Below are 27,313 nucleotides of genomic sequence, written 5' to 3'. Positions count from 1 at the left end.
ACTGGAAACGCTTGGAGAATTTGCCGGAAACGTGGATCCTCATTTCCGAAATGCTGTGTAAATGTTTTTGTGCCGTTTCAAAAAATCGGAAACTTCGGATTTGGAATTGGATACGTTTCGAAGGGTTTTAAATTTTTTTGGTTTCGTTTCCAGAAATCTGGAAACAGATCTACAAAAATCGTGATCAAAATCCACCCTTAAAATGTTAAAAACTGTAAAAATTTGTATAGCCATAAATAAATAATAAAAATGAAGAAATTATATTCGCAAATAAACTCACTATAAATGCAGTCTCATAACATCTCTTCTAAATCTTTAGAAACAACAATGCTCTATATATTTATCAAGGATTTCTTACTAGTCAGAAAAGATCAATGTTCAAAAATACAAACAGAAGGGTTTGATGAATGTCTTCGTAAAGAGATTTATTTGAGCGATTAATTTTCAGTTTGGTTAAGGTTTTGCTAATTGTCATTGATTTTTCTCACGATTTCATAAATCCCTCCAACATACCAAATCTTCTCTAGACAATCTTTTGCTTGCATATAGTCAAGAGACCAAGCTAACGTTGAGAAGATTGAAATGTTGAAATAGGTCATGACGAAATATCCCAATGATCCCTTGGGCTTTTTAATTCACATGCAAGGAAGATAGATACCATCTGCCATGCATGGCACGTTCTTTGAAGGAGTTGAACTCGAAAGCACAAAGGCTGTAGCATTTCTGGTTACATTACTAATGATGGTGATAATATGTTGAATGTTATAATAATCAGTAACGATGATGACAATGTTTATGTTGAATTGATGATGATGATTTGTTTATGTTGAATTCATGATGATGTTTATGTATTTTTAGATATAGAATCTAGATTCTAAAAGATGAATGGTAATATATATATATATATATATATATATATATATAATGTATGTATGTATGTATGTGCGCCGTTTCCTTGCCGTATCGTATCTTGATGTTTTGTAAATTTGTCATATCTGTTTCAAACCCCGTATTCGTATCCGTTTCAGTGCAACTTAGTCCAATTGTCTTTGCAACGTTTTGGGGGATGAGGCTAAAAGGATCACATCATTTGTAAAAAGTAGGATAGAAATTGAGACTCGGTGGTGAAGGCACCCATCTTTGTCTTGGATGTGCTTATGCAAGGAGAACTCCGACTCGTTAATCTAGATCCCAAATAATATGGGAGACACGGGGCAGCCTTGTTTGACTTGAATAATACTCATATTTTAAATACTACTAATAAAATATGATATCCTATTTGTTGTGTGTAGACGAAGGATTGACTCATATAGGTGCATGGTAGTGGTCAGTAAGGTCTCTAAGATACCAATGTCTTTGAGTCCTTTGAACGAAGCCTCCCGGGTGATGGAATCAAAATCTTTTTGAAATTCCATAAAGTAGTAGAAGACTTTAGAAGAGCGATGCCATGCTCCTTAATGATAGCCCAGAGTGTAAGGATGTGATCAATGGTATGGTGCTTAGGTTGGAATCCAACCTGTCCTCTAGCTTTGAGTTACTTCCTCTCAAGGCTATCCTCCAACGTGTGGCCTACCTTGATCGTCTTGTAGTTGTTGAGATTTGTACTAGAGCTTGATTTGTGGATACAATGAATAATGTGATGTGACCAAGACAGTGGAAAACTTGTGCCGAACACATGGTTGAAAAAGTCGGCTAGGTGATTATCCATAGCTTGAAGACCCTGCTTGAAATGTTTTGCCTGGAACCCTTTGTCACCCGATGCTTTGCTAGTTTTTCATCTTCCAAATGGCCTTCTTGATATCTCAGTGTGATAGAGAAACAAAAAGAGAGAGACCAACTTTAGACATAAATAGAAACAGTATAGATATGATGTTCACATAAACATAATATTACAATGCAAATCGATATATCTTGACAGTAATCAAAAGTATATTTTTGCATATGAAAAAATGTATCTTTTATTTGAAATGAAAGAAAATTATATTCTTCACATGCCTTGCACCTAAAAAGACCAAATACTACTAAAGGTAGAAACCACCACTGTTGGGAAAAAAACGAATAACAGACCAAACATGAGTTCGATAGAGATCTTGAATTTGACCTAATTACACATCTGTATCATTACAGTCCACCCATAGAAAGGACTTAAAAAAGACTTAGGTCACCATACTAACTATTTATCAACAATTGACAAATTCTTCTGATAAACAGACATTTTCCTTCAACAATAGACATGCATTGGGCAACCTATCAACATCCATATTCTGCTTCCTATAAACATGAGCAAAGGTGATCTCCTAGAATTGTTGAAGAATGTAACTAGTGTCGATCTTCATAATTATATTTGAGTCATGATGTAATGTATTAATTAAAAGAAATTGACTTATTAAAGAATGGGTTTCATGCTTGGGCCAATTGTTTTTACGTCAAAGCCCCCATTGAAGGCTATTAGGGTTTATGTCAAGTGTCCTTGTCCATGTCATATTGTAAAAGACCCTTCTTGGGCTTCATTTGTCAAGAAAGAAATTTATTTTAATGTGAAATAGGTCAATTAGGCCTCCTCCACCAAGTCAGCCTAATTGAAGGGCAAAAACTCCTATATAAAGGCAACAACTCGACCTCATTTGACACACTCACCCATCAAGTTCGATTTGAAACTTCTGGGGCCAGAAAAAGTGCAAATTTCAAAGGAGGAAGAGGAAAGGACTAGCGAAGGAGGAGGACATTATCTACCTAAGGAAGTTGAAATTTTCTCTCTTATCTCACACGTGTGAAGGCACTGAAGTTGCTAGAAGGTCGAAACTGCAGTTTTGTTGCTGGGTTGAAATTCTGTAACTGAGGGTTGAAGTTCTGCAACTGGGAAGTCAAAATTCTGAGTTGTTGCTGGGTTAATGCTGATGGACAAGAAGAGACTATTGAAGTGTATTGGAAGGCTAACTTGGTGGAGGATGAAGGTCTTTGGGTCTAGGGTCTTGGTCCATCTTTAGCCCTAGCAGAGTGCCTACATCTGGTGTTTTCGATCTTCGTGTTTTGATTTTGATAATTGCTTAATGAAAACAAAGATAAAAGAAAAACATAAGAAAGTTAATAAGAACTCAAGGATATCACAAGTAATTATCGACATAAGAAATTCTTTCTGCCTTTCCGATTTTCTGACATGGCATTAGAGCTAAGGTGAAGAAGAAGGAAAAAGGTAAACTAAAGATCTATTGAAGAAAAAAAACAAAGGTCATTGAGGTAAAGGACTATATAAGAAGAAAAACTTATTGCCTACAGGAACTATGTCAACTTCAATGAAGGGAGAAAAAAAGCTAGAATGAGCCTCCAACTAAAGGGCATGGAAAAAGGGGATAGATCTTATCCTCGAAAAACACAAAGGTTTGAATCTTGTTTAAGGAAAAATCAAGAAGCCTATTGATGAAGCAAAGAAAGAGAAGTTTAGAGAAACTGAAATCTTGGCCATGAACCTAATAGTGGATGGAGTAAATGACAACCTAATTCCATACATATCCAACATAGATTCCGCTCAAGAAATGTAGAGTCTCTCTCCAAATTATTCACCATCAAGAACATTGGTTAAATAGGAAGCCTCAAGAATGAATTAAGAACTATTAAGATGACAAAAGACGATAATGTACCATCTTACTTTATAAGGATATCTAGATTCATAGATGAACTCCAGGCAATAGATGAAGTTGTACCAAAAAAAGAGCTCGTAATTACTGCTCTTCTAGGACTACCAAAATCTTGGAGTGCTTTTGGATCAGGAATTAATAGTTGGAAGGATACTCCAACATTTGAACAAATGTGGAGTGCATGCAGTCAAGAAGCCCAAATATCATTAGTAAACAACAAGAAGGAAGATGAAGAAGGAAATACCTTTAATTCCTATTCTGCTCTCACAAGAAAAGGGGAACCTTCAAGAAGTTCAAAGGACTAGCGAATAAAGTTGACCTATCCAAAATTGAATGTTACAACTATCATAATATGGGTCATTACAAGAATGAATGTCTAGAGAATCCAAGGAGTAAGAAGAGAGATAGCGAACAAACAAATATTATCGATGAAGCTCCACCTAAGAAGAACAAGACTGAGGAATCAGAAGTCAAGGGCTTATACTACTAAGTCCTCTCCTACATATCTTTCTTAGTCTTGTTATCCTTTATGTTTTGATTTCTAGAGATTGTAGGTCTCTAATATGTTTTGTTAGAACATTTTAAAATTATTTTGATAAAGTTGTAGGTATCTCTCAAGATTGGATTAAGAGAGAGCCTCCACAATTTTTACCAAAAAGATAAGTATTTTGTTCTTTGTTTCATCTTTTCATTTATTGGCTTCCTCCCACATCAAGATTTGTTTGTATCATATGCTAATAACCATTTTCTTTATATTTTCCTTGGTTAGGAAAGCTTGCTGAATGCTTAAAGGTTATGGAGGAGACTTCAAAGGATAAACTTGAAGCATGGAAGAAGTTCTGTTGCAAAGAAAGCCCTTCAAGAATTGATGTCCTACAAGGTTTGTTAAATAACAATTCAAGGTATGTCTTAAACTACAAGTTGTGTTACAAAGTTCTCTTCATAGAAAAGGTATGTTCATTCTCTTTTGAAATTTGCTTTACATTACTGACATCACTATGTCTAGGGTTTTTAATCTTACATATGTCTGTTAGGGTGATTAATCATTAGATTAAATCTATCTTCGTCATTCTATCATTTTGATCATTCTTGTGAAACCTTAACCTTTAGGGTTCACTATAAAACCCTAGCTTCTTGATGCTAAGGGTATGTCAATATTGATTATGAAACCCTAGTCTACTTAGGGTTGTTAATGAAGTCTAGAAATCCTATTCTTTTAATGTTTAGGTTTTGGTATTGTTATGATAGAAACCTTAGTTCTTTAGGGTTTGCTGTTAATGTCTAAGTTATGTATTGAAACCCTAGATCTTTAGGGTTTGGTGAATTAGAGTTTATGAACAAAACCCTTGTAACATTTATAGTAAGATCCTAGGAATGAAACCCTAGGTGTATATTCGTCCAATCAAAACCCCAGCCTAGAGAAAATTGTTGTATATCTAACTTCGATATATTGATTAGAAATGCTAGTGCATGAAATCCTAGATATGTATATGCGAGTATGCTAACCTAATTGTTGATACTCATGTTTTAGTTTGTGAATTCTAGGGTTTGTAACAAAGCTCTAGTAGAGATTGATATTCTAGGATATGATGATATTGTTTTCATTTAGTTTTGATGATAAAATCTAGGTAGAGTCTGACATGTAATTCTAAAAAGCATAATGTTGAAACCTTATATGATTGGATTTATATTAAATCGCTGATATCTAAGGCTTTGTGTCTCGAAGATAAAGTCTAGGGTTTATGACAAAACCCTAGCTAGAAGTTGAAGTCTAGTATTTAAAAGATGTGACTCTTACTGATTATATGAACCTAACTAGGTTTAGGTATTTGATGTCTAAAGTTTGAATATTTTGATGCTTCCATTATAATGACATGATTTTGATATAGTTAACTTCATGCTTCTGAATATTTGTATTTGGTTGTACTTGCTATTGAAGATTTGCAAGTACATAATCTTCAAGATATTCATATGTTGAAGATGATAATGATAAACATGATGAAGAAAGCTATAAGAATGATCATGGTAAAGATAACCTTGATGCCATAAGAAAGAAATGAAGCCTTGAAAGATTGAAGTTGTTGATCTCCCTAAATCGAGAGGGAGCTTGGATAGAAGAAAGGGTATATCTCCCCAGTTGGGAGGGAGGGCATATTATGATAGTCTTAATGAATACCTTGAAGTAAGAATAAAACTGAAGAATGAAAGTACTATAGATGAATCTTCACAAAAACTTGAGAAGATCTGAGAATGTATTTGGTGCCGTTAAGGAAATGAAAGAAGAAGACAACTTCCGACAAATTATAAGGATAACTTGATGATGAAAGTAGCATCAGAATGATTGAGGAAGCCGAAGGTTTGTGTTTACTTATATTTGAAAGTTTATTACTGATTGGGGTTGTGATTGTGCATAATCTCTCCATAAAAATGTGGAACACTCTAGAAGCATGCTTGGACAAATGGATATATCTGATTTAGTTGATAGGGAGAGATGAAGCATCTTCTGGCAAGATGCTTGGGAGGTCATCTGGACGACCTATGTGTTGATGTCTAGATCTCGAAGAGGGAGGGTGGTGTTGGTCATGGAGTTTCGACCTTGTATACACACCTAGATCCCTGGGTAGGTGGTAGAGCTTAAAATCCTGATGGTACCTAGAGTGGCTAAAGCTTGAGTCCCCTTAGTCCCACCTGTATAGAATATCCTGGTCAGGTATCTAGTCTGCAACACTGAGTGTGCTATGACTCTTCATAGAGCATATCATTTTGGGCCTTTCATGTATCTCTATATATATGTAATTATGAATACCTCCCTAGTTAAGAGGGAGTGTTGAAGAATGTAACTAGTGTCGGTCTTCATAATTATATTTGAGTCATGATGTAATGTATTTATCAAAAGAAAGAAAAATAAATTTTATTAAAGAAATTGACTTATTAAAGCATGGGTTTCATGGTTAGGTCAATTATTTTTAGGTCCAAGCCTATATTGAAGGCTTCTTGGCCTTCATTTGTCAAGAAATAAATTTATTTTAATGTAAAATAGGTCAATTAGGCATCCTCCACCAAGTCGGCCTAACTGAGGGGCAGAAACTCCTATATAAAGGCAGCAACTCGACCTCATTTGACATGCTCACTCATCAAGTTCGATCTGAAACTTTTGGGGCTAGAAAAAGTGCGAATTTCAAAGAAAGAAGAGGAAAGGGCTAGCAAAAAAGGAGGACATTATCTACCTAAGGAAGTCGAAATTTCTTCTCTTATCTCACACGTGTGAAAGAGCTGAAGCTGTTGGAAGGGCAAAACTACAGTTCCATTGTTGGGTCGAAATTCTGTAGCTAAGGGTCGAAGTTTTGCAGCTAGGAAGTCGAAATTCTGAATTGTTGCTGGGTTGAAGCTGCTGGACAAGAAGAGACTACTGAAGTGTATTGGAAGGCTGACTTGGTGGAGGAGGAAGGTCTTTGGGTCTAGGGTCTTGATCCATCTCAACTTAATTTTGCTAGTGGAAGAGTTTGACTGGGTTTTCCCCTATAAAGGGGTTTTAGCCCTGACGGAGTGCCTACATCTGGTGTCTTCGATCTTCGTGTTTTGATTTTGATAACTGCTTAATGAAACAAAGATAAAAGAAAAACATAAGAAAGTTAATAAGAACTCAAAGATATCACAAGTAATTATCAACATAAGAAAATCTTTCTGCCTTTCCAATTTTATAAAAAGAACAACAAACCCAGGCTTTTCAGCTCTCTTGCCAGTGAGTAAAGCAGGGTATTGACCTCATGAATATCTCTGTTCATCCAATTTATAGATAATATATAGGCACCCATAACTTGTATGGTCATCTGATTTCAATGCAAATTTCAAAGAAAATAAAGGATTTCAACTTGCCAATAGATTTGTGCCATGGCCAGTATTTGCTCTGAACCAGAAGACATGGAACTCTGATAGATAAATCTCAAAGCCAGTCCCCCCCACAGCATCACAATCACGACAGGCACATACAAAATAACACCACACATAAATTTTGAATTTCTATTGAGTTGAGTGACACTACAACCAGCCTAGATGCATCTTAAATTATCAATAAGTTACAACTCAAAGGATTTGATCCCTTTCGGTTCTTGATAGATCAGAGGTTAACATGAAACTACACTGGTCATATATGTCTGAGGCTGGATACCAGATGTTTGAAGTCCTTGCTGTATCCTAAGTTTTTTTGAGGGGTATGGGTATTCAAATGTTCGGTACACTCCCTACATAGTGGGAAGTTGATAGAACTTATGTTTATATTGATTGTTAGATGAGGTATTTTATTCAAAATAAAAAAGATCATATATACACAGTTTTGTCCCTTCATTTTGCTTTTTAGTGAATCAAAATCCATGGTATTTTTTATTTATTTTTTTCCCCTCTTGTATGATATTGGTATGCTGTTATTTTGAGAGTAAAAGAGAAAACATGAAACTTAGGATGAGTCTATTGGAGCAATGGTAAAAGAATCGATTCAATATACACTAGATAATTATGAAACAAGAGGGGGAACCAGGACAAAGAGAAGGCAGCGATGTATCATGACAGTGGCAGAGAAAGTTCGTCAGTATAGGCATGGAAAGCATAAAGCTTAAACAATTCAAGAGGGCTTGGGGTAAGACTCTGGTTTTGGAAAACTTTTGCAAAAGCTTTTTTTTTCATAAACTAAAGGTTTCTGTTACCTGTGAATCCATATATATGTTGTAATCTAAAATGGTCCATCTGTATGAATGAATGGGCACACACAAATGCAAATAGGTGAGACATGCATGATGGATGTATTAGAGATTATCCAAGTTCTTTAGAATCCTTGCTGATGCCAAAAAATAGGGGAAGGGATGGTCACAATATAGTAGTAAAATGGCGTGGACCTCTTGTGTTCTCGAAATGGCGTAGACCTTTGTGAATTGATGGATGTGCATTACTACTCCTTTTTGAATTCCCTTTTTCTGCATTCTCCCCTACGTATAATATCTAAAACAAAGATACTGAACACACAGTGGAATGTTTTATTTCGTTAAATTGTTTTGAATCATTTAGGACAGTTTAGGAACTGGCAGGACATGTTTAGCAGCAAATGCAATACATAATCCATACTCCACAGAAAATGTATTACAATGAAATTCCTCTTAATGAAAAACATGCTGCGAAAATAGATGGGTTGTCTACAAGAACAATGTCCAGGAATACTAAATTAGACATCAAACTATACATATATCACAATATAGTAGTAAAATGGATTGGACCTCTTGTTTTCTCTAATGCCGTAGACCTTTGTGAATTGATGGGTGTGCATTACTACTCCCTTTGGAATTCCCCTTTTCTGCATTCTCCCCTTCCTTTAATATCTGAAACAAAGATTGTGAACACACAATGGAATGCTTTATTTCAGTAAATTGTTTTGAAACATTTAGGACAGTTTAGGAACTGGCAGGACATGTTTAGCAGCAAATACATTACATAATCCATACTCCACAGAAAGTGCATTACTATGAAATTCCTGTTAATGAAAAATATGCTGTGAAATTAGATGGATTGTCCATAAGGATAATGCCCAGGAATACTAAAATTAGACATCAAACTCTACATATAATGACTGTCTGTTTTCACAGAATTTCATAAACCTAGCAGAAAGCAGTTGCATCTTTTTTTAATTGCCATCTTAACATCTGTTCTTTCTTTGATCGTTGATGTATGACCAGAATTATATGAAAATTCAATAAACTTAGCAGAAATCTGTTGGATCTTTTTTTAATTGCCATCTTAACATCTGGCCTTTCGTTGATCCTTGATGTATGACCAGAATTAAGAGAAAAAATACAAAGGAAACAGATAATGTTTGTCTTTGTGAATTCATTGCTTGTATTGCTGCTCTTGAAGTTTTGGGATTGCATTGAGCAACTCCTTTCTGTATGGTGTTCCATGCAGATCATTCGTTGAAGATTCACAAGCCAGTATTAAATTGTCTTCCCAAGACCAGATCTTGCCTGGTGTCAGTGACCGACTTGTGACTATAACTGGTACTTTGGAGCAACAACTGAGAGCAATCTTCCTTATCGTTTCAAAGCTTGCAGAAGATCCAAACTATGCACAATATGCAAATGCACCACTCTCATATTCAGGTGCAATGCCATTTTGTATGATTTATCGTTGCAATTGTATGATGATACATATGGTCTCTAGTTTTTTTGGATATTTTTATAATGATGCATTTTCTGTTACAGTAAGAATGTTAAAAAGTGGCATCTCTACCCAGATTACTCAATATCCTGGTTACTATGTTGTTCTTTTGCTGTGTGGCCCCCAGTTGAAATGTGTAACTAGGTTTGGTCTTCATAAATATGAAATGTACTTTTGATTCTTATATTGTAAATTATTATTGCTATTTTTGTAGCATGGGTTTCATGTTCAAGGTCATTTTATTTAGAGGTCAACCACCCACTGAGTGCTTCTAGGGTTTGTCCCAGGGTCAAGAAGTCAAAAGAGTCATTGTCATATGAAGAAGACCCCATTGGGCACATTGTAACATGTAAAGATAATAATTTTTGTATTTAAAAGTGTCAAGATACCCTCCAAGGCCAAGTCGGCCTGACAGCTAAGAAGTCAGCCTCAATTAGGGCATGTTGTCCTCCTTAGAAGCCTATATATAGGAGGGAACTCGACCTCCTATGGACACTCATTCATCTTATCATCATTCAAGCGAAAGAAGAGTAGAAGAAGGCTAGTGAAGAAGGAAGAAAGACAAGTGTTTGGGTTATCTCTCTCTCTCTCTCTCTCACATGTGCAAAGGAGGAAGGCCAGGGTTTTGCTGCTGCAAGATCGACTTTGAAGAAAGTGCAGAAAGAAGGTCGAAGGAAGGTGCATTAGGTCACCTACAAGCCCTAGAAGAGAAAGAAACTCGAGCGAAGGTCAAAGGAAGCCTTGGAAGCCCTAGATTTGCTCACACGTGTGTAAGCAACAACTGTTGCAGGGGTTGTAATTTCAGACCTGCAGTAGAGGCCGGAATTTTGTCGCTGGGGGTCAAAGTTTTGTGCAGCTAGAAGAGATTTGACTGGGCTTGGCTTGGACAAAGGAAGCACATCATCAAGACGGTCGGACTTGGTCTTGGAAGATTATTGGTCTTTGTCTAAAGGTCTTGGAATCTATGTTACCGGATCTGTCCAGCCTGTGAAATGGATTCCCGGATTCCCGGATCAGAAACGGATTCGGATCTGGTTTCATTTGGATACGCTAGAAAACAGTTTTTTAATGAGTAAAAATATTTTGGTAATAACTTGACCTGGCAGTTTGCTAGTAGTCGACAATGCATTGCACTCTAACTGGGATAGTTGTTCGCTGGAAGCTCAGACAGTACATGCACGCGCAGTGAATAAGACGGCCAAGATGATGCGACTGGTATTAATATCATTGGTTTTGGGATCTACAGACTTGGTAGTATGATGTGGGGATTTGGTAGTATCAAGTATGACGCCAATACTGGGATTTTATTTATCAGCGAGGCATATGTAGTTTCACACATTTGAATTCATATAGTTACATATAGTTATAATATTAATTTAATTATAAATATTTAATATTTTATTTACATTAATTTAATTATAACTTTATAAATCTGTTATATTTTAGACATTAGTTTAAAAATGTTATAAAAGAACTCATCGTGTTTATATGTTTATATTTTAGATATGTTATAATATTATAATTTAATTATAAATATGCCATATTTTATTTATATTAATTTAATTATACTTTTATAGCTATGCTCTATTTTATTTAGCATTAATTTAATTAAATTTTTTTAAATATGTTATACTTTATTTATATTAGTTTAGAAATTATTTATATTAATTTAATTATACTTTTATAGCTATGCTATATTTTATTTAGCATTAATTTAATTAAAACTTTTTAAATATGTTATACTTTATTTATATTAGTTTAGAAATGTTATAATTTTATAAAGTAATTTTTGTTGTGTATATATATTATAAATCAATTATTCAAAATATAAAAAAATTGTTATTTTATTGTCCTTATATATTATAAATTAAAATTATTTAAAATATATCAGATTTGTTATGTACAAGTTTTAAAATTTGTACATTATATTTTATATTAAACTTTTATATATTATAAGCTTATTATTTAATTCATATAAAATAATGTGTATTAAATTATTATTATTTATCATTTAAATAGTTTTGTAATATATTAATATTATAATAATTTATTTTTTTATAAAATATTTAATGCAACTTTAATTATGAAGTATTGTATGTTTTTTCATGAAATTCATCAACACAATACAACTTGAGTGGGCCTGATAGTTAAGAGCATGTGTTTCCTCCTATGAGGTCAGAAGTTCAAAACTAGAGGGGTAGAGTATGTATGCCTTCGTAGACTTAGCAGTCAAATTGATGCGCAGAGGTGGGTCCCTTGTCCCACAAACAAGGGGGTCTCATACACCAATTTGGTGTCTGGCTTGGCCGTGACTTTAAAATTGGATGATAATAATAATAATATAAACTCTATTGTTGTTGATAGGTAGTGATCACAATAAATTTGGACATTAATATCAAAATTTTTATTATAAAAATATATTTATATTAATCGTACTTGCCGTTTCCTTGCCGTATTCGAATTTTGGCTTTTCAAAAATCAAGCGGATCCGGGTCCGAATCCGTATCCGAATCCTGGTAACTTAGTTTGGAATTCGTTTGAAGAATCTATAAGAAGAGGAGATTTGTGGGTTTTCCTCTCAAGTGGAGAGGTTTTGGCCCTGGCTTGCAGCCTATATATCTTGTGTTCTTGTGTATTGTTGATCTTTTTGTTTTGGTTGCTGGTTGATGATAAAAACATCATAATAATAAGAGAAGGAGCTAACAAGTAAGAAAAAGTAAAAAGACATCACAAGGAGTTATCAAGTTTAAGTGCAGTGATTAGATTCCTCAACACCCCCTTCTTGCATTAGACAGTTATCTTGAGTTCTATACTGCACTTCTTTCTTTTAGAAGTTGGATGCAAAGTGAATATTGGATGCCATATAAATAATTTTTCTTTGGGGAGATCAACGATTACCCAAGTTGCATGTTTAAACATACAGTATTGTGTAACTATTTATAATTTTATATTAGTTTCAGAAAATATATTCTCAAAAATATATCATAATTTTTAGATTTTCTGTCATTAGTGTGTAAGATGCTTTCTTAAGGTAGGTAATTGACAGTTCATAACTGTGCAAGATGCTTTTTAAACTAAGTTCATTAAATTAAATATATTTGACATCATCGCCTAGTTGTCTTTGCTCCTATTGCATGTTGCTTTCAAAAACTAGTTGGATGCTCTTATATTAAAGGTAAAGTGGATTTTCTGCCTCTACGCCTTACTTTTACTTATGCTGCGTTCTTTGTGATGTTTAGAGGATCGTATTTGTAATTAGTGAGCATTTATCTTTAGTGTGAAGTGTTCAAGTCATTTCAAACAGAGTTTCAAGGAGTTATGGCCATGTTTTCCTCGTCAACAAGCATGCAAATTTGCCATTGTCATCTGGTGCCAATCTTTGAAACTAGAACCAAATAGATTTTAAAAAATGTTTAGAAAGTTTGGATTAAGTTCCAAGTCAAAGAAACCTTGGATTAAGCCCATTGATTATTAAAATATCACTGATTATTCATTGACAGTATGCTCTAGTATGTGTTACTATTTTGTCTTGTGCTTCATTGTAATCTGCAATTATGTGGTTTTTAAATGATAAGAGACTTGGCTTTGGTTTCTTGATAAAGTGAGTTGTGGAAAAATATTATTTTAAGTTGAGAATTGTCCATTAATGGGTGTGCTTGCATTACAGTGATGTATCTTGTGCTTGGAGTCTGCGAAAGTAAGGTATTTGCTGTGTGTTAGCCCTTGGATTACAAAAATCACGAACATCTAGAGAAAAACATTCATCCAGATTGGAGCTAAGTTTGCTCCCTTTGTGGGCCACCCCAGGTATCTGTAATGTAGCTTAGTGCTCAACGGTCCTCAGTTCTTGCATGGTCAAATGACTCAACATGTCAACAGATATAATCTGAGCACTAAGAAGAATGGCAACAAGAAAAAATGCCTCATCAACGCTTAACAGACCAGAGAGATCTTCTAAGGTAATATAAATCCTCATGTCCATTAACAATTTCATTCCTGGACTAATTTACTAGGGTACGGTTGCCTGGGATGAGTACAGGCACACCTAACTTTCAATATTCTAACAAATATAAACTGTGCTCTAGGAAGAATGGAAACAAGAAGAAAATGGATCGTCAACTCTCTCCAGACCTGATAACTTTATTGATGTAATCTAAATCCTTCAATCAATTACCACTGTCATTCCTGGACTAAGTTGACAGTGTTTGGGTGCAGATATGACTCTTTTTGAAACAAGGGATGAGGTTTTGGCATGGGTACATATGTTAATTTTTATATATACAATAACACATGGGAAAAAGAGCTGAAATTAATGTAAATCAGCAATGATTCAAAAGAATAAAATCATTCAAGTGCCTACCATTCATCAACTGACATTCATGATCATTGAACAATGACATTCTTTCCCTTTTCAGACATAGTGTGGAAATGGCATACATAAAAGTTGGAAACGTGAAACTTGATGAAACTGAAATATGGAGACTTGAGGAGTGAAGTATGCCAATGATGGTGCATAATTTTTAATGTTGAGCTGCTGGACGTCAATTTCCTGCATCAAAAACAGTAAACATTGCCTTACCACCTCCTTTTCTCTGCTGTTCTCTACCAAACTCCAATAGCCAAACTGAAAATGCAAAAGAGAACATGAAAGTAGGGTTTACAGTTATAAAAGGTGCAGCAGCCACAGCACTTAGTTGTTTTAGGGTTTCTTGCTGGGCCCAACCTAAATGCAACCTTACCGGGGCTTTTCAATTATTAAGATAACTCTTTTTATCCTAAAATCAGTGCCTGCATGCCCAAAACTGGGGTACAACTATTTTACTCAGGGTGAGGCGGGGTATTGGGAAGGTGTTACAGGCTATGGCATGGTATAACATGGGATGGGTACATGTACATCTCCAGCATGCCTCTAGATGCATGGTTATGGGAATGAAGAATCTATCCCCCGTGGTATGTGTACCCGTGCTACACTGTTCCTGGATTATTTTAAGATCACATTTGTCGAATGAACTCCCACAGTAATGGGTAGGGACTCAAGCCATTGACCAGATAGAGATGAACTTTTGCAACGACAGTGAAAGTGTTGAAGTAGCAATCCTTTTGCTTCCCACAATGGAGACATAAGCCAGAAGAACAAATGTCGTACTCAGATGATTCATATACTCTGGCTCAAGCAGCCAACATAATTTTTTTCCACTAAGTTGCTACCTTTCAGACTTTTTGTGACAACATTTGAGATGGAAAATGTTAGCAACTCACTGTTGCCAAGTTGCAGATGTTTGTCATAGTTACTTAACATTACTGTAGCCAAACATGACATAAGCAAGTCCTTCATTAATAGTATCTCATATGTGCAAAAAGATGTACCCCTTGTGTCCTGAATTTATAATTGACATGCTACACACACCTTTGTTGAATAATGTAAATCTGTCCTAAGCAGTTCTTAATGGAGCATCTTCTGTGAATGGGATGTTACTGTGTGTCCATCCAGGTATTCGTTGTAACTTGTTACCTTTTTGCAGCATCAATTCTGTCACCATTTTGTGGAATTCGAAAGCACAAGGCTACCATGGGTGATATTAGCAAAGTTGGTAGAATCCCTAGTGGGTTACTGCAGAGGGTATTCCGTATTTAACCTGTGAAAACGTACAGTGATAGAACAGACCTTCAGGTTGGAATCCTTTGGAGTGTAATCGCAGAATTCCCACTTGCTGCATCTTAACTGAAATACATGAGAAAGAATCTGTTGAAACCAGATCTATTTTGGTCCCAAAGCCCCTTTCTTGTGCAATGAGTCTTTTTGAAGATTAATGGGAAAAGTAAGATGCCTTATTTAATAAAAATTCATTTAAGGTCAAAGGTTAGCATTAACTAACCGGAAGGGTTACTGAGGCAACCGTCTAAGAGACTTTCAAAATATTTATAGATGAAAGAGAGATGGGGTTGCCATTTAGTGATTATGCCTAAACAGTTGTTGGACAAAGAACATTTGGAAGAATATCTGACTTGCCAAGGAACACCAAGGAAGTGAATCCAACTCCTCCAAGGAGCACCAAGGAAGCACATTGTTTGGAACTCAGTGTTGATGGACTATACTTTATAGTGTGTAGACTTCGATACTGCTGCATTATTTCAGCAAAAGGATAGGATTGATTTTCACTATTTTACAGATGTTTCTCTGTCCTTGTTTTCTGTATGATGTTTTTCTTAATGTACATTTTCACCTTATTTTGAAAATATAGAATTCTCCATTTGAAATAATAATATGAGATTGGACATTTAAGATCCTAACATTTGGTACCAGTAGATATAGAATAGATTTTCTAATTTGTTTAACCTTATAAACCTAGTAAACTTTGAATGATTGGGCCTGTAATATTAGAAAAGGATAATTGTGGCAAACACTTCCATTTGCTTCAGAAAAACTCAATTTTACAATTAAGTTAAAATGTCACAAGTACAGGACAAAAGGAAAATTTCGATGATAGGCAACCATAAGGGAGCCTATAATAAGGCATCCACCAAAGTATCTGTTGATAGTGATTCCCTTTGAGGCAAAGGGAATAAGCATAATATCTTTATGGATGCTAAAAATTGGATAGAGATGAGAGATGATATTTACATTGAATTGTAGGCATGCTAAACCAGAGTTCAAGCAGGTCAATGACACTTGCGAAAAATTGGATAGAGATGAGAGATGATGTTTACATTGAATTGTAGGCATGCTAAACCAGAGTTCAAGCAGGTCAATGACACTTGCAAAGCAGGAATTGAGACCATAACCCAATTGGAATTTAGCAGTTCAATGACATCATATTCTAATGGTAATCAGTGTAAAATTCATCCAAGGCCATTGCAATTTTGTAATGCATGCTACAATTGAAAACGTAAATAAATCTTATTTTGTACAGTTAAGGCTTCCGCTTGGTCAACTCAATCCAAATTTCATACATCATTGACACTTAAAATTGGAACTGTTTAAAATATTGAGAAAAATATTATAGTCATATTTGTACTAGTTGACAAACTTCTTTCACAAATCACATGGATGCCCACTCTATCCAAATCTTATACTGTTGATTAGACTAAGCTGCTACATATGAGAATAAAATTTGCTTGTCTATACTTCGAATGAAAAGGATTTTTGGCACCTATTGTCAAGAATATTGTGATTAAAATTGTGGTAGGAGAAAGGATGGAGGACAACAATAGAAAGTATGTTTCCTTTGACATTGAAATGAGCCCCTTGAAGATTTATGTTCACAATATTTGACAAAGCCAACTGCTAGTATTGCATGTAGTTTCCCCAAGAAGATTGTTATGGAAGTTTGAATTCTACTTCCTCTTTGCCCTCTATGTTTTGTTACTTCCTCTTGTCATAAAGACACTCTGTCCTATTTTTACCCTCCAGTGATAACTTTTCTTATCAGATTTGGGTGTTACTACAAACCCTTTTTATCAGATTTGAGTGTTACTACCAACCTATTAATTTTTTTTTTCTTATAGAAAACCCATTTCTTCATTCCTTGTATCTCCAAAACAAACTATTTGCAACTTGATATATTCTTATAATGCAACCTCTTTGAAGAAAGCACTATTATCGCTCATATGTTTTAACCAACATCAAAAGGAATTTGTTCCACAAAAATAATTATTTCCACCATCACCAACCATGAAAGAAGCATGTAGAGAGGCATTTATATTTAAAAATAAAATACAAAAATTAGACACAACCAATGAAATATAGAAAATTCAGAGAAAATTATATAGTTTAAAAGGGAGTGAGCATTTGAATGGACAAACTACATGATGAGATCTCTACTAATGGAGGTCATAAATGATGTGTCAAGGAGGGTGCAAAGGACAAATAGGGCTTGGTTGGGATGCCACTAAACATTGTTGATGAGTTAGGGTGAGTCTAGTCATGACAATGAGGGTTGCTTTGAGATTGATGATGCTTAAGAATTGGGTCTTGAATACTGTATGTTAATCCATTGATTATATCTCTAATGTGCTACTGCTAGCCATAATCCCGTATAGACTTACTTGGTCTCCATTTTATCACATTCAACTTAGTGATACTTTGCAGTTCAAACTTTATCTTTTCAAACCCGTGACAAATCATCCTTGATCTCATGTAATCCCTTGTTTCGATGTACTCTATTTCTATTTTATTTATCATTGCAAACCTCTAGCTTGTAATGTGGTCTTGGCTTTTACAATTTGAACTTTAGGTGGAGTATCTTGTGTGCTCTAGTGGGTCACAAAGAAACCAATGTTGTTTTGCATCATCATTTCGTTTGTCAAAGATCAAGGGTAGGAGGTCCAAGAAAGAATCTCCTTGATTATTAGCTAGTTCTGTATTACTTGCTCAAGTATTGATATGAATCCTCTTTCTCCTAGTTGCACATTTAAATTTTGTTTAACTCCTATTGGCATTCTAGCACTAATTGTATCACAAGCTTTGACCACTACAAGATTATGTTCAACAATGGAAGGTGCGAGGGGTTGTTTTTGGGATGGATTGATTTCATTGTGTCTCTTTGATATCAAATCACTAACACGATCACTAGGGGCACCAAGTGGCCAATAGATAGAGTTGATCCTAGATCAATGAGGACACGTGGCATTATTCCTTTAGGAGAGACCACCATAGCTTCACCAGACTAGACCTCATATTTGCAGATAGACCAGGTGTTAAAGGACATCTTCTCCGTCTCAACAATAAGTTCTTCCTTCTAGCTAGCAACACAACACTCATTCCAACTCCTCTTTCACTTCTTCTTATGGACAAAAATCTATTTCGTGCTTTCTCCATTCGGCCTCAGATGGTACGAGAAATGATTACTATGGACTAGAGTAGTCTCATACTACTTGTGCCAATCTCTAGATATATTTGCATTGTACATCTTTCTATTGGATTGCATCTCCATCTTTGTAGATGAGGCTTCCTATGATGGGTATTAAGTTGTTCCCATGCCCCCCATGAATTTCCCTAAAATTTGGGGGGTCTCCACATGTTCCTAATGTATGCTACCTCGTTCCAACTTCATGAAAAGTCGTGGGAACATTGTGTTATATAGGTTTACAACAGAGTCACCAATAATCAACAAGTGTGTACTTGTTGAAAGCCCTTAGCTTTGTTCCAATTCTAGTGCTCCAACTAAGTGACTAGGGAATGCAAGTGTCACTAGTAATTATCAACAAGTGTGTACTTTTTGAAAGCCTTAGCTTTGTTCCAAGTCTAGTGCCTCAACTAAGTGACCAGGGATTGGATTTCCATCTCTTTGTAGACAAGGTCCTATGCTAGGGATCTCATTGTTCCCTTGCTGCCCATGAATTTCCCTAAAATTTGGGGGCTCTCCACATGTTCCCAATGTGTGTTACTTGGCTCCCACTTCATGAAAATTTGGGGGAACATTGTGTAATATAGGTTTATAACAGAGTCACCTGTAATCATCAAGTGTGTACTTGGTGACCAGGGAATGCAAGTCTAGTTGTTAATTTTCTAATCCTAGTGAATGACAAATTGTTTCCTAGCAATTTTTCTTGTTGTTGTAATTTAATTTTTCAGTTTGTTAAACAAAATGTACTACTATGATCTAGGAAATAAGTCACATGAATGCCCTTCGTAGCTCAATTTCTTGAGGGTTTGAGATTGAGCATAAAGATTCAATCCAAATCCTCAATCGAGATCTCCACAATAAAAAAAATTGTTCCCATTCTAACTAATTTTTTTCCAAAATACCCCTAAGATCCAAATGCATTTGCATCGCATTCTAATCTAATTGTCACTTTAATTTTGACTGGTTTCTTATTTTCCTTGGCAAGATATTTTTCACCTTTCTTCCAACTTGTTTCCATCCTGAGTTATTTGATGAGTCTGGCCGGTCACCCGTTTGAGGATGATCTCTACTACCAACATTGTCCTTTTGGCCCCTTAATGGCTATTCCTCGTTTGCCTGATCTGCCTAAAAAGTTACTTGTTCAGTGTTATATTTTGAAGAAACACATGAGAAGGCATTGTTCTTAGGGCTCTATTGAGCAGGTTCTTCCACTGAAGTTGGGTTTGGTGGATTTTTTGACATCTGCTTCTTCTTGTCCATTTTTTGCTTCTTGCTTGTCCTTTACCTTATCTCGGGGTTCTTCTTCCTTAAAAATGGTATAGTGTTCTTTCTGGGCGTCTTCCCACCATTTGTGCCTTATACTATTTTTCTAGGTTGTAGTTTAACGAGGCCATAATTTTGCTTAGAAAAAAACAATGGAAATTCCGACACAATTTTGAAAATATTTGGTAGAAATTTTTGGAAATTCGGGTTACATTTGTCAAGCTTCAGGATTTTGGGTGCCTTGAGGGTTCTTGATGATGCTGAATCCATTTCCACCATCAAAAACACGATTCAAACACTCCCAGAAATAGATTTCTTGAAAATTTTCTTGCCAGATTTCGGCCTGAATCTTGTTGTTAGGGCAAAATTGTGGCATTGTTAGACAACACCTTTTTTTGGGTTGTTTGTTTATTGGCAGTTTTCATGGCTGTGGGGCATTTTTCAATTGTGTGCCCTGTCTCATAACATGCTTGACGTCGAAAGGAAATATTCTCTTAATCGAGCTTTTGAGCCCACAAGTAAACTGTGCTGGTCAAATTCAGTTGAGTTGGAAAACCCTTACTGAAATCCATCTCCACATAGGTACAGGCATATGTGGGGTTGAGATAATCTTTTGTTTCTGGGCTGCCGCAATGCACGACTCCATTTGCATCCCCAATAGACTTAAGCAAAGGGAGATTCCAGAGGTGCAGGGGCAAATTTGGAAGTCTGTACCAAACAGGAGTAGAAGAAATTAAAGTTGTAAGAGGATTGAACGAGGGGGACCATGGCTGCATAAAAAGCCTTTCTCTACCCCAAGACCAAGGGTCGTTATTGTAAATAACATTCCTATCATTTAACTTTTCAAACATCACCACAAAAAAAACACGGGCCAAAGGATAAATATTAAGTTCATTAGAGGGGGTTTCCAGTTCTTTAAGATCCACTGATGGAGGTCAACTAAATGGGGCTAGAGACCATCTAAACCTCTTTTCGAAAAACACAGAGCATCATTAATGGCTTATGCTCCCAACGAAATTGTGATCACAGAGCTTAATGGATCACCTGAACTGGAGGAGGAGGACTAGATCTAGTGCTAACTACATCTTTGAAAGAGCGAGAAGCATTACCCAAAGAAGGGGGCACTTTTAGAAATCCTGCTGCTGTTGGAACTAGAGCAGATGAAGGAGTTGGAGAGAGAGATCCAAATCCAAAATTTGAAATAATCAATCCTGTAGGAACCAACGTCAACGACAAAGCCAATTAGAGAGGGCAGAGAGACGGGAACAAATGTCTAGGGATGAACCCTAGCTGCCGCAGGAGAGACGCTGTTATAGAGCATGTTTTTTGTACTACGGAGATTTTAATTGGTAAATAAAAAATTAATTGTTAGTGGAAGCAAAAATTCAATCAACCAATTTCATGAACAAACACACATAAAAATTTGCCTTTCTAATCTATTGTTTCATTTATAAAAATCTTTAGCAAAGGCCTTCCCAATAGGGAAAATAAATGGCCACTTGGTAAAAATCACACACAACAAAACCTACATACTTCTAGTTGAGAAATCTGTCTTCAACCCTCAATATTACTACCAAATAGTCACTACTTGAGCTTGTTTTCCACCTATTCACACGTTGCTATAACTTATTGGGATTTATCTACAACTCATATGTGTGCCTTCTCTGTTGGAAAATCACCATTTGAATATTTCTCCATCTTGCTACTCCTTGTTTTCTCCCTTGGGTTACTACACACTTGAGTGAATATCCTCCTCCACTCAATCACTCAGATCCTCACTTGTTTCACTGTGTCTTGTGTTAAATAATGTGTCTTCTCTCTTAACCCAACCTTTTTTTTATAAGTTTGAGTTATGACTAAATCAATAACCCTAATCTCCAAAGTGATCAATGATTGAGATTAAATCTCAACTTCATTTGAGATCAACAGTTGTTATTTATCTAATTCACTATTGCAATTCATTAGATTAAACTCGCTTTTGTCATAAAATAAATTACTTTAATAACTAAGTTAATTACTAAGGTTAAGGCATAATTAATCGACTTCCACACGCCTTGACACTTAGGCCTATGCATAAGTACTTGCTTGGGTTACAAACATCAACATTCCCTTATAGGAAGGAAGGTATTTTGCACCATACCTAGCGGGCCCCTATAAAACACAAACTTCTCTTTCACTAATGGTTTGGTGAGAATGTTTGCAATATGCTCATTTATGGTGAGATATTGAAGCTTCACTACCCCTTCCTGGATCTTGTCTCTAATGAAGTGATACTTGATCTTAATATGCTTGGATCTGTCACGGAACACTAGATTCTTAGAGAGTTTGATACTTTGATTATTCGAGTGTATCATCGCAGGCACCAATTCCCAACCAAATAATCTTGCAACCAACTTGCGAAGCCAAATAGTCTCATAACTCGCCATGCTCGCTGCCAAATACATTGCCTCTGTTGAATTGAGTGCCACAAAAGTTTGCTTCCTGCCGAACGAGGAAATCATTACTGATCCAAGACTAAAGGAACACCCTTAGGTGCTATTCCTATTTGTTATTCTCCTTGCACAAGGTTGATTTTTCCTCGACACTTTAGAATCAGGTCTATGTCTAGAACACGATCACAAACACACTAAAATGCCACAACACACACACTTTGCACATCAGAAAATCCACAACAATGAATCGGTGTAGTACATAAGACAAATTTTCAACCCAAAATTCGTTATATTACGAACTCAATACAACAAACATAGGGCTCCTGTACCAGGGATCATGGCACTTAAAATTAGCCTTGATACAAGAACAACTAGGGCTTGATGTCAACAATATATGACAACCAATCTACCTTTGAACAAGACACACTTGACTTACTTGCTGAAGGAATGTTCAAACTAGCCCTTTCAGTCCACGTACCTTGAACACCTAACAGGTCCTTTGCCACCTCTATTGTTGTTCAAAAGTACTTCTGCTGCCCCAAAATTGCTTGCATCTTTTGCTGATCAATATTCCTCTATCAACCACTCTTGTTGCTCCAAGATGACTAAACTTAGGTCACACAATTCTGCCCTCTAACAATGGGATTGCACCTTTAACCTCATTGTACTTAGGATCTTTACACACAACCCTCTTATCACTGTTTTGCCGCACCAAATCTTTGAACTAGGGAAAACTAAGTCTGTCCTCAAACCATCACTTTGCTTCTCCAAATATGACAGAACTTAGGGCTTGAGAAATTTGCCACTTAACAGGGATATTGCTCCACCAATACCACAATACTTGGGCTTCACAAATCAGCCCACACACAGCTCCTTAACTCACTATAAGAAGATTGAGCTAGGGCATATAGACTGCTATTCAACACCTATGAACAAACCTATCCACACCAGCAAATCTCTAATGCTTCTGTCCCATTTACTTCTCTTCAGGAGAGCCCCTTCACATCTATCCTGCAACGCACCTCTGTCCACACTTGGAGACACACCTCCGCCCTTTCTAGATTCTTGAAATCAACTCGCATCACGCAGGGATCTGCGACCCTCAATACAGTGGCCAGACAGACCTCTTGTCACCTTCCTTAGGGTCTTGGCCCTCTCCAACAAGCTCATAAATCAAGGTGTATTATCTCAGTCTTTTGGACATACTTTTAGGGCAGAACTCGAGTGATTGTACCTACATAGAAAGAGCCCTAATCTAGGGCACGAACCACAAAGAATGACCTCCAAATCATGGGCAAAACAGACCTTACTTGAGGCAAAAAATCATATGATCAATGTCCTCTTTCCGGGGCTAAATTTGGCCTTCCATTTCAGACATGGGACTGTACTTGCTGCAATTTTTGTGCTCCTTAAGGGCCTTTGTCAACTTGAGGCATTCACACTTCCTTCTTGGGCAGATTCACATGAGAGATGCTTCTTGGATTGATCCCAAACGAGTTGTCTTCTATCTCTTCTTATAACGCCTCTTGGTTGTGTCCTTTCTCACCAAGGGTTATGACATATAACCAAGCTGACCCTATCCATCTTGCTTAAACACCAATTACACAAGGAATAAAAATCATTTCGCTTGACCCTTTCCTTCACATTAAAGCTCTAGGTGCCCCTTAGCCCTTCAAGGGTGCCCCACATGCTCTTAGTGAAGAAAATATCATTCTCCACTTGGTCTTGTGCCCAAAACTTTGGGTACAAAATCCACCGCTTGGGTACACTGCCCACAAACCACTTTTGTGGGTCAGTTCGTCACCAACCCTGTACCCCAAGGGTTGTGGTAGTACCTCCCAAGCTATGCAAATCAATACCAATTTGAGTCTTTATATCCTTGTAACTTCACTCTGTTTCCTCCAAGATACCAAAAACAATACTCCACTGTACCTCTCAACTTTCAAGTATCTCAACACATGCTTTGCTACTACCCATTGCACTTTCTCAACTCCACTATGAATTGAGTCAGTGTTCACAACAAAACATATATCTGACCTGGTATTGACCAAATAAGTCATGGACCCTATTAGTTGTTTGTACAACGTGGGATCCACCAACTCCGAATTTGAAGTCAAAGCCTTCTTCAAATTGGTGGTCATAGGTGTAGCCGTAGGTCTTTAGTCCATTTCAAAATTTTCAGGATCTCTACCACATACTTCTCTTGACTAAGGAAGATTTCACTTAACCTTTAACCCTAAGAACTAATGCATTAACACTGATGTCCTTCATCTTGAATTTTGTAGCCAAGTTTGTCTTGCATCCTGCAATGAGCCCCTTTGAACCTATTAGAAACAAGTCATCCACATTCAACACCAATATCAGTTGATCATGTCCATGAAGTATAAAGTAAAAGTTGGGATCTATCTCATTGTTGGTGAAGTCTATCCTCAGTAAATACACATCAATTTTGGAGTACCATGCCATGGGTGCTTGCTTGAGTCTGTATAAGGCCTTCTTGAATTTGCACACATGGGACTCCCTCTTATGTACCTCAAAGCCTTTAGGTCGCTTGATATACACATCCTCCTCAATCATCCCCTTGAGGAATGTTGTCTTTGTTGAAAATGTAACTAGGTTCGGTCTTCATAATTATCATTGTACTTGTATCAATATGTATTTCATGTAAAAGCACAAAGAAGAAAAATAAATTTTATTATTATTATTATTTTTCTAGTCAAAGCATGTTGTTCATGCTTCTAGGGTTTATTGAGTCTAAAAGAAAATTTGTCGTGTCTCAAAGTCCCATTTGGACTATTTGTAACAAAATAAATAAATTATTTTGAGTAAAAAGGAGTCATTTTGTGCCATAAGATCAAGTCGACCTTGCCTTGTTAAGTTGGCCTTGAAGATACACCTATTTGATTTCTTGGACAACTATAAAAGGAAGAGACTTCAACCTCATTTGATCACACACTCATTCATCGATTTCTATGCAAGAAATAAGAAGAAATAGAGAGAAGGCCAAGGAGAGAGAAGAAGAATCTAAGGAAAGAAGAAGAATTAAATTTTTTCTTGTTTTTGTTCACATGTGCAAAGGTGCTGGGGCAACTCTGTGGATTACAGGGCCGAAATTCTGTTTCTGTTCACACATGCGAAGGTGTTGGGGCAACTCTACGAAGGTGCTAGGGCAAGTCTGTGAAGTTGTAGGTCCAAAAATCTGACTTGAAGAGGTTTGACCAACTTTGATTCTTGTTGACTTTGCTTTATCTGAAGAAGATTTGAAGGAGGGTTGACTTGGTTCTTTGTGGAGGTCTTGGTCTTGATCTTGGGTTCTAGATTTCTCACTTTGATTTGATTCTATAAGAAGAGAAGTTGTTTGGGTTTTCCCCCTTGTGGGGTTTTTCCCTGGCTTGGAGCCTACATCTTGTGTTCTTTGTCTCTTGACTTTATATTTTGGTAATTGCTTGACGAAGAAGACATAATAAAGTAATAAAAGCCAACAAACACTCACAAGTAATTATCAAGTAAGATGAATCAACCCTAATCTACTAGTATTGATTTCTCAACATGATATTAGAGCTAAGGTGAAGGAAGGACAACTTGAGGATCACTTTTTGTTGGCATTCTTGTTTGAAGACATTCTTGAAGTAGCTATCTTCTCTCTCCCTCTCCAAATGGCAAGATACATGAAGGAAGGTCACAAAACTCTTAGGAGTCTCCTTGAATCTATCAAAGGTTGTATCATCAAGTTCATCTCCAAGTTATCGAAAGTTGTCATGGATGGAAGTTTTTATTCTACTCATATAGGCTCATTTGAAGATGATAATACATGGGTAACCAACAATGGAGCTTCTAGGCACATGATAGGGGAACATGGTCAACTCAAAACTCTATCGAAAGGAAACTCCTCACTTAGTGGAACTTGGAGACAAGAATAGCTACTGGAATCAACCCTAATCTACTAGCATATTGATTTCTCAACATGGTATCAGAGCTAAGGTGAAGGAAGGACAACTTGAGGATCACTTTTTGTTGGCATTCTTGTTTGAAGACATTCTTGAAGTAGCTATCTTCTCTCTCCCTCTCCAAATGGCAATATACATGAAGGAAGGTCTCAAGACTCTTAGGAGTCTCCTTGAATCTATCAAAAGTTGTATCATCAAGTTCATATCCAAGCCCTTGAAAGGAGTCATGGATGGAAGTTTTTATTCTGCTCTTACAGGCTCATTTGAAGATGATAATACATGGGTAATTGACAATGGAGCTTCTAGGCACATATGGTCAACTCGATATCAAAAGGAAACTCTTCTCACTCAGTGGAACTTCGAGACAAGAATAGCTACTCGGTCAAAGGGATTAGATCTACCTCCTTGGAGTTGGAATCCGAGGGGAAGATTCATCTCAACAATATACTCTATCTTCCAGGTTTGAAAAAGAACTTACGTTCTATTTCATGCTTAGAAGATAAAGGTGATAGGGTGGCTTTTGTTGATGGCAAAGTCATTGTATGGGCCAAGGGATCTAGTATTGAAAATGCAAGGATTCGCGGGGTTCTTGAGGGGAGGTTGTATAGACTTCAAACTCCTCCTCCTCAAGCTCTAGTGCATTTAGACATCAACCCTTGTGAATTATGGCATAGAAGGTATGGTCACGTTCATTACAAGATATTGCCATCATTGAATCAAATGGTTACTAGTATGCCTCAATTAAAAGAAGAGCATGAAGGAGTCTGTAAGGAATGTGCTCTTGGCAAGAATGTGAAGAAACTGCCTTTTACTAATAGTGACACAAAATCCAAGGAAATTTTAGATCTCATACACTCAAATGTTTGTGGACCTATGACAAAGAAGTCACTTGGTGGTCATCAATACTATGTAACATTCATTGATGGTCACTCCAAAAAATCTTAGATATATTTCTTAAAATCTAAGGATAAAGTATTCGAGAAATTCCAAGA

At 36.3% G+C, this 27,313-nt stretch overlaps 1 protein-coding gene across 1 annotated transcript in view; it reads left to right on the top strand.

Annotated features, from left to right (window-relative positions):
• Positions 1–27,313, top strand: part of BTR1L (binding to TOMV RNA 1L (long form)) — a 148,861-nt gene that overhangs the window by 35,479 nt on the left and 86,069 nt on the right. The window contains exon 4 of the mRNA XM_089412288.1: positions 9,582–9,775. Coding sequence (XP_089268414.1) covers positions 9,582–9,775 — 194 coding nt within the window. The remainder of the gene's footprint in view (positions 1–9,581; positions 9,776–27,313) is intronic.

Source organism: Pinus tabuliformis, chromosome 3_1 (genome assembly GCF_031772625.1).
Source record: "Pinus tabuliformis cultivar Carrire ecotype Pingquan chromosome 3_1, CPIR1, whole genome shotgun sequence".
In the NCBI taxonomy this organism is placed as follows: domain Eukaryota; kingdom Viridiplantae; phylum Streptophyta; class Pinopsida; order Pinales; family Pinaceae; genus Pinus; species Pinus tabuliformis.
This window is presented reverse-complemented; position numbering and strand designations above follow the sequence as displayed.